Below are 19688 nucleotides of genomic sequence, written 5' to 3' on the forward strand. Positions count from 1 at the left end.
ATATCATGAGGAAAAACATTTTTGAATTAATATACAATTGTTGGAAAGAATGGAATGATGATTTTTTTTTTTTTTTTTTTATATGTAAGGAGAGGTATGGCCAATGGGGGACGATAAAAGATTTTGATAATTGTTTGGATAATGTATAAGAGGGAGAATCAGTAGCATCTACTCTACATTTAAGAGGAATAATTAGTCTTGTGGATTTTTGGTAAACTATTTTTGATATTTTTTTTATACTTTTTTTTTTAATCCTTAAACTCTACTGAGATCTAACAGTCTGTGAGAATAATATCCATTGTGATTATATTCTCTGGCATCTTGAATTGCACTGGCACTACCCTTGACAGAGTGCACTTGGTGAGGACATTTTTAATTTGTCTTATTTTGAAGAAAAGCAGATTTCTTCTTTGTATTGGGAATTTTTACAAATGGAGCAAAATCAATGGCAAGAAAATTGTTCCTTATTACTCAGATTAAAAAATGACACTGTAGCATTCATAGACAAGCTGTTGTATCAAGACAGTTATCTCAGCAACTTACAGGTGTATGCTTGATGATGCTGATGACTTTGGACCAATTTGTTAAAAAAATTTAAAGAGCATCTCAAGTTCTTTCAGAGGATTTTTCATTAATAACAAAAAATCTGACATAGTTATAATCCATTTCACAGGTCTTGTGGCAATGGCTGATGAGATGAAACTGAGAGAAAAACAAAAACTTTTTGTTATATCAGCATCAATTTTCACTTCAATATATTATTCAGTATAAATTAATCAAATTCTGTTGGAAGTTTTTTCCCACTTGGTTAGACTATAATTATATATTTAGTTTAATCCTTTATCCAAGTGTTAGCAAACAAAGTTTGCGCCTCAAGTATCTTCAGGACTGGAGCAACTCGTGGTGAAGGTGGACTAAGTTCTCATCACTTTCCTTAGTATCCCATAATGCAAAGCACATCTCCTTGTGGATATGTATAATGCTATGCATTATGGGAAGGGTTACTGCCCACACCAGTTTCGCCCTTTATTGAGGTCTCTTCAGTGGGAGGCAGACCCAGAGGCAACCTTGTTTCAACCTTGATACCAAAGTTGAAGCAATGTAGCACTCATATTTCCTTATGCCAGTTGCCAAAAAGGTGTCACACCTTATTCTTCAGGTGGAAACTTTGTTTGCTTACACTTGGATAAAGGATTAAACTAAATATATAATTTATAGTCTAACCAAGTGGGAAAAAACTTCCAACATCTTTCTATAATCCAGAGTAATTTAATAACATGAGGTATTTTAATAACAAAAGGTGTGACACCTTTTGGCAACTGGAGTTCTTCATTACTTCAAACTTGGTATTACCTCTGGGTCTGGCTCCCACTGAAGAGACCTCAATAAAGGTTGAAACCAGTCTGGGTAGTGACCCTTCCCATAATGCATAGCATTATACATGTCTGTAAGGAGATGTGCTTTGCATTATGGGATACTAAGGAAAGTGATGAGAACTTAGTCCACCTTTGCCATGAGTTGCTCCAGTCCTGAAGCTACTTCAGGTGCAAACTTTGTTTGCTCACACTTGGATAAAGGATTAAACTAAATATATATAATTTGTAATCAAATTCAATGCAAAGGCATTTGACAGAATACTGCATGGAATTCTGTTATGCAAATTAGAAGAAATGGGAATGGATATGACACTGGTTAAGTAGATAAGAGGATGACTGATGGAGAGATATGAAAAATTGGTATATGGAGGGGCAAAATCTAGGTGAAAACAGGTGACTAGTGTTGTGCCCCAAGGTTCAGTAGTTTGCCAATGATGCGAAATTATGTAGAGTAATAGTTACTTAAGGCGATGTGGGGATCTTGCAGGAAATTTAAATAGGCTGTCAGTATGGACAAAAGATAATGAGTGTCGGTTTAATATAGAGAAATGTAAAGTTATGCATTTTGGGAAAAATAGATTACAAGCCGTGTATCATGTTGATGGCACTGCACTCCAGGAAATAAATGAAGCTAGAGATTTAGGGGTGGTGGTAGTCAGAGAATTAAAGTTTAGAGGACATATTGCTAAGGTAGCCCATAAGATTACTTGGCTATTGAAGAACACATTAACATGTAGAGATAAGGAAGTTGTTATTCCTCTTTATAAGGCCTCGATATGCTCAAGTCTTGTCCCGGGTTTCTTGAGGATGAGGAAGTAGTGGAGAGGATTCAGTGGCCTGTGGAATGTTCCCTGTGAGGATAGATTGAGGGTGTGTGGATTGCAGAAGTTTGTTGATAGGAGAAAAAGAGGGGGATATGATATTGATGTTGATGGCACTGCACTCCAGGAAATAAATGAAGCTAGAGATTTAGGAGTGGTGGTAGACAGAGAGTTAAAGTTTAGAGGACATATTGCTAAAGTAGCCCATAAGATTACTTGGCTATTGAAGAACACATTAACATGTAGAGATAAGGAAGTTGTTATTCCTCTTTATAAGGCCTCGGTATGCTCAAGTCCTGTCCTGGGTTTCTTGAGGATGAGGAAGTAGTGGAGAGGATTCAGTGGCCAGTAGAATGTTCCCTATGAGGATAGATTGAGGGTGTGTGAATTGCAGAAGTTTGTTGATAGGAAAAAAAGAGGGGATATGATAGAAACATTTAAGTTGCTTAAAGGGTTTTATAGGATTGTTACAGAGGAAATGTTTCAGCACGTGGATAGAGGAACCAGAACAAGGGACCGTACCTGAAAGTTAAATGAGGGTGTGGGTAGTAGGGGTATGAGGATGAGGACTAGATTTTTTTTCTTGCAGAGTTGTGAATGAGTGAAATGGGTTTGCCAAAATCAGTTTGTCTGTTAATGGGTTCAAGGAGAGGTATGGTAGATTGGGTTTCCATGACTCTTCAGACTCCATGGAGATAAAATGCCCATATAATAATAATTAATATTATGTTTAAAGATTTTATTACATACATTGATTATAATTAGTTTCTTATATTACATCATATTAAATAAATATTTTCCATGCTAATTTTTTTTCATTCTCAAAGAATAGTGTTATTTATAATTACTTAATATTAATTTCATGTTGTTAGGCAATGTTGTTTATAAAAACATAGTATTGAAAATATTTTATAATAAAAAATCAGAATGTTTTTCAGTTTCACAGAATATAGGCTTAAGTAATGATTCTCTGCAGAAAGGATTACTCACTTGATGGGCACTAATTGAAAATAGGGAGGTTAATAGAAAATCAATATAAATTCAGTGTAACACCATCTGATAGAACTTGAGGGAGTGATTCCTGCTGTTATTTGGATTAACAATTTTTATCCCACTAACCATATTTTATTGGAATTAGGCAAGTTAACTTTTTGCTAATTCTGTTTGTGAGATTAGAATAATCTTGGTATAACTTTTTTTTTATTAAAGTCTGAATGTATTATTAGACATAGAAGTAAGTGAATGATGTGTTTTGTTATTTTATAGAAAGTTTTTTAAGATTTGAAATGCATATGAATTACATTTTTGTTATGTTTTTTCAGTTTGTCTTCTAGTTTTTCATCTGGTTTCTCATCTAGTCCCAATCATAGTCTCTCAAGTCCATCTTGGATATATGTACCAGGAACTTCAGTATGTATAAATTCATTGCTGTATATTATGACTTGTATAATTATGAAAATTTTACCAAGTTGTACTTATAACTTAGGTAAAAATTGGCAGGCTTTGAAAACAAGTGTTTGAGGAAAATAAATAAAACAACATGGACTGAAATGAAAACCAATCAGGAGATTAATGAAGATTTACACTATCATGTTCCAATAATAGCCAATCATTACAGTGGTAGAAAGTGGAAGAAAAAATATTTTCAGAAGATATCAAAAAGGAAAGTAGAAAACATTAAAGAGTATATGTGTGGCCTGAACTTTTATGGAAATATAAATATATTAGCTGTAGATATATTGGACTTGAAAGCTGTTGCTTATGCTAGCCATCAACAAGCCTTAGATGGATGAGGAGGAGGGTTCATGATATGACTGGCACTTTTTATGAAAATTACTTTTTTAGTAAAAATTAATGTTTTAGATGCATATTGCAAAATACACTGGTTTACAAAACCAAAGGATGAATGCTATTTCTGAAGATTTACAACTGCAAATTCATATGAATCAGCTTGTGGCAATCTGTATAACTGACGATTTTGAGTAGAAAGCGGGTACACATTGAGATTTTCAAATCACACACAAAGGAGCTATGTGGTAGCTCTGAACAGGATAAAGGGCAAAAGGCTGCACTAAGCAAATTGTGTTTGAAGGAAGCTCTTTTCATGAAGGAATAAAGTTGCAAATGTGAATGTCTTGTAATGTCTCAAAGACATCATCTAGATGATTTCACATGAAGAAGACTTAGAAAACTTGAAGGCCACAGAATTACTGATATTGCCAGAATTTGGAATCTTACACAGCATTGTATCTAGTACTGAGACTATTTTACACGAATGGAATGTGTTCCAGACATTTGCTAAGAGGTTGCCTTCAATCTGCCACAGAGTATGAAGACAGATTTTTAGTTATAACAGCAAAACATGATCTATGAGTCACAGCAGGTCAGCTTGCAAGTTGGCTTCAATGAAGTCGACTTACAAGTTGACCTGCTGTGGTACATAGCACAGTTATGTGGATATCTCGAAAAACTGTGGCAAGACAGATGACTCATTTTAGTCTTTCCTCTGATTCTAGATGGCATTTGATCTGGCATGAAAGTGGTACTGTTTACCTTCATGAGAATATTCTTGAACGGGATAGATATGGTGGTGTGAGGAGGCATTATGCTTAATGGATGCACCGAACTACAAGTGCTGGAAAAAGGGACTATGAACTAATGAACGATATTGCAATGAAGTTCTTCAACATCATGTTCAATTGTTCATGGTGCTGTAGGTGAAGAATTGATTTTTATGGATTACACTGCTACACCACATTGAACACGAACAGTGGATATACTTTTGGAGACCAAGGATATTAATCGAATTGAGTGACCAGTGTACTCCCCAGATCTCAACACGATAGATGTTGTGAGAGCTGCATCACAGTTCGGGACAGACATATTCCCTACTGAAATGTCTCTCTCCACATAGTTTTATCTAAACATTGTACATTAATTCCTTAACTACATCCTTATTAAATTTTAACTTTTGCCAAAAAACATGATGCAATTAAATTTGTGTGAAATTTATAAAACATTTTTACATAATATAATTTATTAGTATGTCAATAAATTTATGTCTACATTTGGCTGTAGTTATGAAATGTTTTTTTCATATAGGTAAAATGTAGTTCATCCTCAGCTTTTGAACAGCAGTGTATGTAGCACCTATGGTTCATTTTATCCATATGCAGGTTGTTCCAGAAGTCTGAACAGATTTTATTCATATTTGGAATCTTTACAAAAATTTGTTGAGATATCAGATTGATAAGTATGTTGTTGTTGTTGTTGTTTTTTTCTACCAAAAAACTAATGTAATAAAAAATAACTAACACTGGGTTTATGGGTCTTAACGATTTAATAAACCTACTAGTTTATTAAATCTCTTAATAAACTAGTAGGTTTATTAAGAGATTTAAGCCACTTAAGCTAGTGGCTTCATCTGGGTTGGGATGAACATGCAAATATAAAACAAGCATTAAATATGAATCATTACATCACTAAAAAACACTGAATGTGTAGGAACCGTTACACAAGAATACAAGTACAACAGAAACATGTAGAATGTGGATGCTGGCACATGGTCAGTCGTTGTTCAACAGGTGTGCCCAATAGTTTGCAGACATTCTAATTACAATGAAAAAAACAGACAGAGGCATTTCTCTTGGTGTGTACCATAAGCCAACTCATACAGGTCATTAACTACATTTCTCATATTTCACAAAAATTATGTATTGTACATACACTGTAAAAGAGGGTGATCTCTATTATAAGAGATGAAGGAACTCTAACAGAAGAATTACATTCTATTCTCCGACTATTGATCAGCAATGGATATCCTAAAAAAAACACAAAGAATACTACTCTCTAATCCTTCTCCACAACAGATCCATGACATTCATTACAAAGCCCGAATTTCCATCCCTTTTATTGGTGAGCTTTCACTAAAAATTGCAAATCTCATGACATTAGAGTGGCACTCAACCCTTTCAACAAACATCCTGGAGTTTACAATATTCTATGTTCTCGTGGCCTTAATTAGAGCAAACATTGAGAAGTTTAGAAATAAGACAAAAGGAGCATATTGGAGATGTCAATAACAACAAAGAAGACAGCTCAGGCCTGGCATTCCATTTCTCCAACACTCACCGCAACATTGAATGGGATAAGAACTCCATGCCATACATAAAAAAAAGACTTCAGCTCCCGCAACATCAAAGAGACTACAGTGGTAATCTACTCACAAAGCACTCTGAACAGAAACAGAAAACAAGGGATGATCCTCTCTGACATTTGGAAGTCACTCATTAGATCTTTAAACACATCAGACTAATTTTTCTGCAAACTGTCAGACACACCTGCCAACAATGATTGACCATGTGCCAACATCCTGTGTAACAGTTCCTACACATTTTGTGTTTTTTAGTGATGTAATGATTCATAGTTAACGCTTGTTGTATATTTGTATGTTCATCCCAATCCAGATAAAGCCACTAGCTTAAGTGGCAAAACTAGAAGGTTTATTAAATCATTATGACCCCCATAAGTCCAGTGTTAGTTATTTTTTATTAGATAAAATCTAATAAAGACAGAGTTTTGTTTAGCAGATAACTTTCCATTCTTCTTTCTATTTTTTGCATTTTATCTATTATTTCCTTTTTGATTGGCCAGTTTTCTGCTCTGTATATCACAGGCTTGGTTTGAACAGTCCTGCTCTATTCTCAGATTTTATTTTGCTGTTTAAAAATCTCTTCAGTTTTCCAGAAGCTGTCCATCCCATTCCTATTCTTCTTTTCACTTTTTCCATGACTCCTTGTTTCTTTATTGTTAACAATTTTTCTAAATATACTACTCATCTACTATTTCAGTTTCTTTATTGTTTACCTTAATGACATTGTGTCTTTCATCATATCCTTTTCAGTTTGTCATTGTTTTGTTGTTTTAAGGATACTTGCGACATAAGACTGAATGATATAATCACGTAATCACAAGAAAGATATTTATTTAACCAAATATTTCGGTCTGGAAATAGCAGACCATCGTCGGTGGTATTACAAGAACAGTTTAAAAAATATATATATATACAAGCTAGAATACTAACAATAGATCGTTGAAATTAGAACATGCCGCGTGATGTTATATCACTAAGTATGAAACGAAATATTTTGAAGTAGAAACATGATTGAATTTGCTATAAAAAAAAAAAAAAAAAAAAAAAAAAAAAAAAAAAAAATTAATGAGTAATCTTGATTAGGCTTTCCCAGATTTTTGATATAGATATGCAGTCATTACGATTCAGGTTGGGATGATGGAGCAAGGCCTCCACGCTTTCCTTGAACAAACGTTCGAACCTATAACGGGATCTATGTAAGAGGCGAGTTTTGGACCAAAGGATGCTGTGGTCAGTTTCAATCCCGTGTTGAGCCAAACCAGACTTTTCAGGTTTATTGTGAAGAATGGATGATTGATGTTCTTGGATTCTTTTTTCAAGAGAACGTCCAGTCTGTCCAAAGTAAGAGAGATCACAGTTGCAAGGAATTTGATAAACTCCAGGAAGAGATAAAGTTGAGCGTTTGTCTTTAGGAGAAGGAAAATGAGAAGACAATTTGTTAATAGGAGAATACGTAGCTGTTAAATCATATTTCTTCAAAATTCTTGCGATAGGTTCTGAAATACCGGAGATATAAGGAATAGGTACTCGACGTATTGAATCTTTGTTGTTTTGTGGAGGATTATAAGATGTAAGAAGACGTTGAATACTTTTTTCAGAAAAGCCATTGAGTTTCATGTGTTGCTGGATAGTAGAAAGTTCTTTCTGTAGATAATCAAAAGTAGAACAATTAGTTTTGGCTCTTTTGATGAGACATTTTATAATTCCTGTTTTTTGACATGGATGATGGGCTGATTCTTTCAGAATATAACGACCTGTGAATGTTGGTTTCCTGTATACTGTAGTTGTAAGAATATTTGAAGATGATCGGATGAGGAGAACGTCTAAAAAAGATAACTGGTTGTTTTCTTCTAATTCCATAGTAAACTTTATGCGATGATGTAAGGAATTAATACTGTTTAAAAAGGAAGATAAAGTGTTTTTACTGTGAGGCCAAATAGCAAATATGTCATCTATATATCTTACCCAAAAAGATGGTAGAGGGAAACTAGATGTGAAGAGGACTTTTTCTAAATGTTCTAAATAAAAGTTGGCTAAAGCTGGAGAAAGAGGACTTCCCATGGCTGTTCCTTCTACTTGGCTATAAAATTTGTTTTGACATATGAAATAACCAGAATGTATAACGAAATCGAATAGTTTTATAATATCTTGAGGAAAGATGTCAGCAAGTAGTTTTAAAGTTTCCTTAAGAGGTACATTGGTGTATAAAGATTCTATATCAAAACTAACCATAAGATCTGTAGGTTGTAAGGAGACATCTTTTAATTTTTCTAAGAAATCTGAGGAGTTTTTTAAAATTTTTTTTTTTTTTTTTTTTTTTTTTTTTATAGCAAATTCAATCATGTTTCTACTTCAAAATATTTCGTTTCATACTTAGTGATATAACATCACGCGGCATGTTCTAATTTCAACGATCTATTGTTAGTATTCTAGCTTGTATATATTTTTTTTTAAACTGTTCTTGTAATACCACCGACGATGGTCTGCTATTTCCAGACCGAAATATTTGGTTAAATAAATATCTTTCTTGTGATTACGTGATTATATCATTCTGTCATTGTTTTGGTTTTCTCAGAATTGATGTCTAATTCAATTTCTATTGATTTAGTTGTTAGATCTTCTATCATTTCTTTTAAATCTTTCATATTGTTTGCAATAATAAGAATATCACCAGTAAATAATAGGTTATTTAATTTAATTCCATTAATATTGACTGCATTAATATTGGATTTCTGCTCAGGACATGGACTGGTTATTACTAACACCATGTTCCAACATAAAAATGTGCACAAATTCACATGGAGAGAAGAGGCTAGGAATAAGAAAAGTCTCATTGACTATGTTATTGTTGATAGTGATGTTTTGTCCCTGGTGCAGGACACCAGAGTGTACAGAGGATTTGAAATTGGAAGTGATCACTATTTAGTCTTGAGCAGGATAAAATTGAATTTCATATTGAAAAAAATAACATGTAAAAAAGTTTTAAAGCGAATAAAAGTTGAGCAGCTCTCAGATGTGAACTGTAGACTAAAATACACAAAGATTATTGAAGAAAAAATGAAAGAGTTTGAGAACAGGAATCAAATCTTGGAGATTCAGTGGCAAACTCTGAAGAAAACATTGATTGATTCTGCTGAGAGGCATGTGGTGAGGTTGTTGCAAGGATAGAAAAATCAGAACTCCCTATGGTGGACATAGGAAGTTAAATAGGCAGTGAAGGAAAAGAAGAAAGCATATCAAAAGTTCCTGGCAAATAAGTCAGCTTCTGCTCTTAGAGAATACAGAGACAAATGTAAGAAAGCTAAACAAAAGTCATGGGAAGACTTTGGTAAGAAAATAGAAAATAAATATCAAGAAGGTGGCAAAATATTCTGGAGGTTGTTGAAGAAGTTCAGAAATGGAGGAAAGAGTGCTGTAAAAGAAATTAGAGATGCTAAAGGTCATATGAAAACTGGAGAAAAAGATATCCTTGAAGTATGGAGTAATTACTTCAAAAAATTGCTAAATGAAACTAGCAGTGATGACAACACACTGATAAAAAACATTCAACAGTCAGGAATGCATATCCATACTTCAAGTAGAAAAATCCATCAAAAGTCTGAAATGTGGAAAGGCAGCAGGAGTAGATGATATTAGACCAGAAATGCTCAAGTATGGAGGTATAAAAGTTTTACAGTAGCTACACTGCATAGTTCAGAGGGCCTGGACAGAAGGACGAATTCCAGATAATTAGAGTAGAGCTCTCATAGTACCCATATATAAAAAGAGAAATTAAACTGATTGTGAGAATTACAGAGGTATTTCTCTACTGAGTGTTCCTGGTAAGATTTATGCAAGTATACTTGAGAAATGGTTGAGAATGATTGTGGAAGAGAAGCTTGGTGAGGAACAAGCTGGATTCAGGCCAAATAGAGGTCGTCAGGATCAGCTCTTCACTTCACGACAAATAGTCGAGAAATCATGGGAAACTAACAAAGATCTGTATTTAAGTTTTGTCGATCTGGAAAAGGCATATGACAAGGTGTCGAGAGAATCTATTCCAAATGCTACAGTTATATGGCATCAGTGGAGCATTATATCAAGCAATACTTAGTCTTTATTTGAGTTGTAAATCAGCAGTTAGAATTGAAGGAAGTACAGGAAGATGGTTTAATGTTAAATCTGGTGTGAGACAAGGATGTACATTATCCCCTCTGTTATTCATTATCTATATGGATCACATTATGAAGGAATGTGGTATTAAACATGATATCAGAATTGGAGATGTTAATGTCAACTCTTTGCTTTATGCAGACGATGTTATACTTCTAAATAAATCCGCTACAAGTCTGCAAGATTCCTTGACTGAATTGAATAACTGTTGTAATAGATATGGTATGAAGGTCAGCAATGAAAATAGGCAGAATCATTGAAAATGTCAACTGTGTGGTGAACGGAAAACCTATCGAACAAATAAAACAATTCAGTTACTTAGGCACGATTTTTAGTGAAGATGGTAAATTAAATATGAAATAGACAACAGAATGAACAAAGCTAGTATGGTAGGAAGTCAATTGAATAAATTCATATGGAATAAGAGAGAAATTAGTTGGAACACTAAATTAGCTGTATACAAGACAGTCTTCAAACCAGTTTTAACTTATGGATCTTAGAGCTGGGTCAGAAGTAAAACACTTGACCAAAGCCTAGAGACCGCAGATATGAGAGTCCTGAGAAAGATTATAGGCATGAACAGATGGCATGAATGGCTATATCATATTAAAATGAGTATATTAGGAAAGAACTTTGTCAGCATCCAGGAATGCGTTAGCAGAGCTAATCTCAGGTGGTATGGTCTTAAATAGAATGGCAAGGAAAGATTAGCAAAACAAGTGTTCTCTGCCAAGTTGTCAGTAAAACGACCCAGAGGAAGATCAAGATATAGGTGGATTGATACTTTACAATGTGCCTTAGACCAGTGCTTCCCAAACTTCTGGATGTCAAGGCCCCCTTTACAAAAATTAAAATATTTTACGGCCCCCCTCTAAAAAAAAAATCGTAATAGAGAGATATATTATTATAATTTTTATTGTATTTATATTCAATACAAAACATACACAGCGAATATTGCAAAAATCAAATGCATGTATTACATTTTTTGCCTCTTACCATTTGGTTCTGAAGACGATGCGGGCTGTTTTGGTAAAATATGAAATACTGTCCTTTTTTTTTTTTTTTTGAGTCTATTTCTGCTTCTTCTGATTGTTCGCGGGAATGTTTTTTTATTTTTTATCAGCCACTTCTCCATCTCAGGGTTAAATTTTTAACTTAGAATAGGTCAAATAATATCACCACTTACCGATACTGGCACACCACAGACTGATAACATGAAATTAGTGAATATTACCTGAATAAGGGAATTCCAGGACCAGGAACATTTTTCTCTTTTGTGAATTTTCTCCCTTTAAGGTAATTAATCCTAACGCGAAACAGACAGCAAAGGCAGGTTATTAAAACGTGCATATGATTGGTGCGGTATTAACAAAACATCGTGCAACTGAAAGATAAAAGCATAGCTGACAATTGAGTTGAAATGCTAACTCTCTTCAACCGAATTCCATGTGTGAAACTGCCATAACATTCATTATATATATATATTACTTAGTTTTGACACTCTTAGGAATTTTAACACATTCGGTTGAATTTTATTGTTGCCTTGGGAAATCGAACTCACACACATCTAATTAATAACAATAGTTTTTAGTTAGATACTGTGTTTGCCCATGCAACATATGGTTTTGTTTCAGTCTATACAGCATAGTTTCTGTATGAGGGAAATGTGATTGATTAATTAGTGTGTTTTTATCCCAGTTGTCTGTAATTGCACTATTTGTTGAGAAATACATTACACAGACTCCTCATACCTTATTCACTGGCATAATAAAAGTACTTGTTTTTATTGCCTCTGCAGTATAGTGGCTGTTAGGGAGGGGTGTTGTTTACCACTGGAAGTGAGTTACTGTCTCCCCACATGAACTTGTTTAAGCTTTTTTTCATGTGTGAAGTATATGCGAAACTTTTGTTGGTAACAGAAAACTAGCTCAGATGACAGTGATAATATAAAACGAGTTTTGATATGTATATAAAGTCAATATCAACAGTCCCTGGTTACGAACGCGTGATGAAAGGGACAGGAAGATTTGGAGCTTCCCTGGAGAGCATTCGAAGTAAATACAATTAACCACTGCTTTGAAATGAAACATATGAATAAACAATATTTACTAATATTCATTAAGCGCCGAAATATGTAGGAAGCAATGTTTGTGAACCAACACCAATGTGTGAATTTTTGCATTAAAATATAAAAAAATAACAAAAAAGAAATAATAAATAATAAAAGTTAAATATGTTTCTTTTAAAACAAAAAAAATCTAGTTAGTCTTAAAACATTTTAAATTTGTTTTCATATGTATATAAAGTCAATATCAACAGTCCCTGGTTACGAACGCGTGATGAAAGGGACAGGAAGAAGCGCTGCCTTAGACGATAGAAATATAAGATCTGATAATGTTGGAGTCTTGAGGAACAGACTAATTTGGAGGAAAATTGTAGATAGGAAGTTAGTAATGATGTAAATCTTTCATGTGGTACTATCATTTCCTGTACACTCCTTGAGGATACATGGCAGGAATTTGATGATGATATTGACTCCTTTATTGGGCCATTCTAAATTACTCATCATATGTTTCAGTGTTAATGTGAAGAGTTTGGAAGTAATGGAAGCAGTGGTGTCTCCTTGCTTTATTTCTTGATTTATGTGAAATTTTTTGCTTATTTCATTAAGAATGATATTTGATGTAGCATTTCCATAAATATATTTTATTATGTTGATAAATTGTTTTTCAATACCATAATCTCTAAGAGCTTCTATTATTGATAATGTTTTTATGCATTCAGAAACTTTCTTTCAAATCTATTGATGGCCATGTGAAGAGGAAGGTTGTATTCATTGCATTTTTCTATAAGCAGGCTTATTGATTGAATATGATCTATATTGAAGTTCTTTCTGAAACCAGCTTGTTCAGAGGGTTATATTAAATCAAGTCTCATTTCTAATCTATTGGTTATAATTCTAGTGAAAAGCTTATACTTGGGCTGTTCAATAAGTAATAAGACTAATTTTACTGTGGCGAAATCACTCATCACAATATTAATTTCTGTGGAATAAAGAAATGTTGCTGTCTGTATTAACAAAAGTTGATAGATGGCGTATACGGGCTGATGTGCCAGAGTGTCACGTGACTAAACACAAGCTTGTTTTGGCGTGCCTACAAGGTGCGACCAGTCGTCGAAATGGAAGTGTCATTGGAACAGCGTTATGCGATTAAATTTTGTGTGCGTTTGCAAAAATCGGCATCAGACACTTTTAACATGATACGCGAGCTTTCCACGATGAAGCAATGTCGAGGGCAAGTGTTTTTCGCTGGCAAAAAACTTTTAAGGAAGGAAGGCAAAATGTGGAAGATCTTGAACGTGAGGGAAGACCTTCAACGTCCATAACAGAGACAATGATCAACACAGCAGCAATTATCATCAAGCACATCAAAAGGAAGCGTCCATTGCTGAAGAATGGCTTTTTACTGCACTATGATAATGCAAAGCCACATATTGCTGGTTGTGTAGTGGACGTTTTGCAGAAGAACAAAACAGATATCCTACCACACCCTCCATACAGTCCTGATCTCGCACCATGCGATTTCTGGCTGTTTCCTCAGCTCACGACACCACTATGAGGCTGCCATTTCGAAAGCAACAAAGCATGTGTAAAAGCTGCAGAGGCGGTTTTGAAAGAACTCTCAAAAAACGGACTTTCACAGTGGACGCAACGTTGGGACAAATGCATCGCGTCTCACGGTAGTTACTTCGAAAAAGACCATGTAAATGATGACGATTAAAGGTAATCTGTTTTCTGTATAAATATAGTCATTACTTATTGAACAGCCTACGTAAATGTGGGATAACAAACAGACTAATGTGTCTGTAGTTTTCTAGTTTTAATGTACTTTCTTTTTTATGCAGTAAAATATTGTTTGCATTATTCCATATTTGTGATGTTTCTCCTTTTTTGATGCATCTATTGAAGAGAATTTTCTATTCTTGTTTTAGAATATTCCACCTTCTTTAATCATCTGTTATTAAACCATTCTCCCCAGCAGCTCTATTGCTTTTTCATTTTCAAAGATTTCTAATGGAGGTATATCAAAGATATTGTCATATCTCTTTTTTCTGTTGATTCTGAAATTTTCTTTCTATCTTCACTTTTATACTGATCATGTAGAAATTTTTTGCTTCTTCTGTGATTTTTTGTTTGCTAAATAATTTTCTTCCATTTTGGTCTTCAAGAGCTATAATATTCTTTCTTCCAGATGAGAGGTTATTTCTTAGAATTCTTTGGTTTCCATTTTTATCAATGATTTTCTCTTTTTTTAATATCTTTTATATTTATCCTTATTATCTTATTTATTACTGTTATTTCAATAGTGCCTCTTTTCCTGTCTGCAATCAATTGTTTTCTCTTTTTAATAAGGTTTATTGTTTTTTATTATAGTTTCTTGGTCCAGCTCCTTTTTGTTTTGTTTTTTAAATTTTGTGCTGATTCAATAAGAATGTTTCTTATTTTTTCTTCTTCCTGGTCAGTGCTGAATTTGATATAATTTGTATGTTTTAAGTTTCTTTTCCACTGATACCTTGAAGGTATACTTGTTTGGTAAAGTGTTTCAGCTTTTATAATATTTTTCCTTTTATGTGATACAACTCTCGCAGCTTTCACCGGTATTTCTATTTTCCCTCTCACCATTCTGTGATCAGAGTTGATGCCAATATAGTTTAAAACACTAACATCCCTGAAAATATGAATGCTTGAAGAAAGTATGAAATCTATTTCATATTTTGTTGTCCCATTCGGGATTAGCCAAGTTCATTTTCTGTTGGGCCTCTTCTTGAAGAAGGTATTCATAGCTTTGAAGTTAGTCAGTTGCAAGAAGTTGATCAGCATGTCTTCCCTTTCATTCTGAAAGCCTGATCCATATTTCCCTACATGTTTCATTATCATCCCTCTTAACTCCCAATTTCGAGTTAAAATCTCCCATGACTATTGTATATTGTTATTTATCTTCATCTATTGCTTGTTTGACATCTTCATAAAATATTTCCATTTTATCCTCATCATCACCACCACACCTTTGCTTGTTGCACTATAAACCTGTATTATTTTGATATGTGTTCTGTCATTAATTTTTAATTTGACAAAAGTTTACTCTATCAGATAAACCTTTATAGGTGGATATTCTATCTGAAATTCATTTTTTTACAAAAAATTCTTGAATTTTCTGGTCCTTCTAGTAAAGTGTATTGCCTGAAATGGAACAGCGTTATGCGATTAAATTTTGTGTGCGTTTGCAAAAATCGGCATCAGACACTTTTAACATGATACGCGAGCTTTCCACGATTTTTTACTCTTTCTGTAAGACAGTTTTTCCTCTTTTCTTTTAACTTCTGATAGTCCAATAATGTCCCACTTTATTTTGTTCAGTTGATTTTGAAGTTCTATTCTATTCTGAGTTCCCAGCATCCTTATATTATTTTATATGTTACTAGGGGACCCTGGTGCCCCCGTGTTCCATACTGGTAAGCCAGTTCTCCTTGAATTCTGATGACTCGACACTCAGAGCCCCTGAGTGTCAAGTCTTCAAAAGGGGGGGCCTCCGTCCCGTGCCACCTACGGCGCTCAACCCTCCCCGAGTTCTGGACTGGTAGGCCGGTTCTCCTTAAATTCTGATGACTCAAATTTTGAAAACTCGAAAGGGGGTCCTCTCCCCTGGCACCTACAGTGTCCAAATAAGTCCTCTTCATTCACAGTAAAATTGGTGACACTGTCTGCATGAATATGTAGCTTTCTTGTATGTTCTTCCAAGTCACAGAATCCTTTCAAATTAATCCAATCCATAGACTGAAATGGTGTACACCACTCCTGAATGTGAAGTTGTCAAACTTTTCAGCTGTTATGTGTCCTTCTTTTTCTAGTTCTTGCAACTGTTTTCTCACAATTGTTGTAAGAAACTTTTCTGCCTTCCTACAATTTAACCTTTCCACCAGTTTGTTTGTTTCATCCTTCACTTCAATAATGGTATCATAAAAGGTTTTTAACTGGCTGCCAAGGAAATGCAGGAGTGTAATTGAAAATGGATTTTCAAAGAAATTTTTGAGACTGATATGACATTTGTCAATAGAAAGAAAATATGACTTCAATGAAGGGAACATGTCAATAACCCTCTGGATTGCAGGCAAAAGAGAGAGCCATCTTCTCTTGTCTTGCTGCTACCCGAAACAGTTTTATACTCTGTGTTTGTGAATTCATAAAATGATTTAAGTTTCTCAACTCGTACACAATATATGTGGAAATGTTGGTAAATCTTGTTAATTATTAACTGAAGATCGATAGGTAAGCAGTCTGCACAGCATTATGTATCACATGTGCAGGGCAACCAATTCCAATTAAATTGTTCACAGTGTTTTCTTGCATTTTGAAGTAAGATTATTCTTTCCCTTTCTCTTCTTTCCACCAAAGTTTGTATTTGTATTATCTGCTAATATAGCAATAACCTTTTTCAGGAGATCTAACTTCTGTAACACTTCCAACACATAAGAAAATAAAAGTTCTGAAGTTTCACCACCTAAATTAACGAACTCCAACACATTCACCTTCACACCTTTTTCTGGATGATAGTATCTAATAACCAGAGGCACTAATTTCATGTCAAAGTGGTTTGATGAATCTATTAGTACTGATATAAAACGAACTTCTTTTAGCTCTTCCTCAATCTGCTTTGTCGCTAATGGCGCAATAACATTGGTTATTATTGCCTTTCTCTTTGTTTGCGAACACCTGATTTTATCATTGAAAATTTTTTTTCACAGTGGTTGTTGTGCAGTCCATGGAGTTAAAGCTGTGGTTATGCACCGCTGTGTGATACGCGAAGGTTGCTTCCTGCGCTGCCAGTGATAATTCTTTTTTCCCTTTCACTCTTGGTTTTCACAATTAAAAAATTACTTATACTGCAGATAGAAGCCTTATGTCGAACAGCAGCTTTATGCTTTTTCGTTTTCACGTGGTTGACTATGTCCGACCGCCCATCATGCAAAATGCAAAATTTAGTTACATAAAGTACATTCCACATTTTCATCTACACCTTTAACGAAAGGAAATTCTCTTCTAATATTATCATTAATACTGCACTTACGTTTCGGCATTATGGGGTAGAAAATGATCAAAATTAGCACGCAAAGTATTGATCAAGTAAGATACTGTTATAACAGAAGCATGGGAAAAAAGAGCATCGCCATTAGTTACTATTAGTTATTATTAGTTAGTTATATTATTTATAATACTAATGATTATTATTATAAATAATAAATAAATAAAATTTATTAAGTATAAAATTTAATTATTTAATTTAATTTAAGGGGTGCTTAAGGGTCAAAACTGTATAACTGAGAGGAGACCTCCACATAGCCTTTAAAGGAATGCGGAGAACCGACCAGGGCTTCTGACCTAATGCCCAATCCTCACCTTCTCGTGGTGCAACCTGTTGAATATCTACTTTGATACTGAACGAACGAGGATGGGCTGGCAATTTGGGATTTAGCCGACCAAATTGTATTCTTATTGGTTAAACCAAAATAAAAAATGATGGTACAACATGACAAAATTTCATGCCGGCTGGGGCGTCGCCCGGTTAAACAAGGCCCCCGTTGTTTTCGCCACGGAACCAGGGCGAACAGCGAAAAGTCAGCTACTGGAACAAATCTGAAAACAAACCCCAACTCAACATCACCAGAGTTAAAGATCGGTACTATCAACGTAAGAAGCCTGAATGGCAAAGAAATGGAGCTAGCTGAGGAATTAGATAAGTACCAGATCGACATAATAGAGGTGACTGAAACAAAAAAGACCAAAACTGGTGAGATCTTTCTGAGCAATAAATACAAAATGTTATATTCATGCAATGACAATCAAGGAAAAGAAGGAGTAGCCATAGTATTCAACACAAAATACGAGGCTAATCTTCTTGAATGGCAGTCAGTCTCAAGTAGAGTAATGTGGGCAAATATGAGAATGGGGAACTGGACAATGAGACTTATTTGTGCCTATGGTCCCACAGAAGGTTCTACTAAGGTAGAAGTGGAGGAATTTTTTTAGGCTTTAGAAAAAGCAACTGACACAATGAAAAATGAAAAGTTGGTCCTTGTTGGGGATCTAAATAGTAGAGTAGGAAATGATTGTGAGACATACAAAAATATTTTGGAAAAATTTGGAGAAAAGAGCAAAGCTAGTAATAATGGCAAATATCTGTGGGATTTCTGCTCAGGACATGGACTGGTTATTACTAACACCATGTTCCAACATAAAAATGTGCACAAATTCACATGGAGAGAAGAGGCTAGGAATAAGAAAAGTCTCATTGACTATGTTATTGTTGATAGTGATGTTTTCTCCCTGGTGCAGGACACCAAAGTGTACAGAGGATTTGAAATTGGAAGTGATCACTATTTAGTCTTGAGCAGGATAAAATTGAATTTCATATTGAAAAGAATAACATGTAAGAAAGTTTTAAAGCGAATAAAAGTTGAGCAGCTCTCAGATGTGAACTGTAGACTAAAATACAGAAATATAATTGAAAAGAAAATGAAAGAGTTTGAGAACAGGAATCAAACCGTGGAGATTCAGTGGCAAACTCTGAAGGAAACATTGATTGATTCTGCCAGAGAAGCATGTGGTGAGGTTGTTTGTAAGGATAAAAAAATCAGAACTCCCTGGTGGACACAGGAAGTTAAAGAGGCAGTGAAGGAAAAGAAGAAAGCATATCAAAAGTTCCTGGCAAATAAGTCAGCTTTTACTCTTACAGAATACAGAGACAAATGTAAGAAAGCTAAACAGTGTGTAAAACTAGCTAAACAAAAGTCATGGGAGGACTTTGGCAAGAATATAGAAAATAAATATCAAGAAGGTGGCAAAATATTCTGGAGGTTGTTGAAGAAGCTTAGGAATGGAGGAAAGAGTGCTGTAAAAGGAATTAGAGATGATAAAGGTAAAATGAAAACAGGAGAAAAAGATATCCTTGAAGTATGGAGTAATTACTTTGAAAAAACTGCTAAATGAAACAAGCAGTGATGACAGCACAGTGATAAAAAACACTGACCAGGCATGCAGTCAGGAATACATATCCATACTTGAAGTAGAAAAAGCCATCAAAGGCTTGAAATGTGGAAAGGCAGCAGGAGTAGATGATATTCGACCAG

At 34.5% G+C, this 19688-nt stretch overlaps 1 protein-coding gene across 1 annotated transcript in view; it reads left to right on the top strand.

The window, feature by feature from the left end:
• LOC150094928 (transmembrane protein 209) overlaps nucleotides 1-19688 on the top strand; it is a 293574-nt gene that overhangs the window by 65204 nt on the left and 208682 nt on the right. The window contains exon 6 of the mRNA XM_090411152.1: nucleotides 3520-3607. Within this exon, the coding sequence (XP_090267278.1) occupies nucleotides 3520-3607 (88 nt within the window). The remainder of the gene's footprint in view (nucleotides 1-3519; nucleotides 3608-19688) is intronic.

The sequence above is a fragment of the Typopeltis vanoorti genome, chromosome 21 (genome assembly GCF_054136105.1).
Source record: "Typopeltis vanoorti isolate ZY-2024b chromosome 21, IOZ_Tvanoo_1.0, whole genome shotgun sequence".
NCBI classification, from domain to species: domain Eukaryota; kingdom Metazoa; phylum Arthropoda; class Arachnida; order Uropygi; family Thelyphonidae; genus Typopeltis; species Typopeltis vanoorti.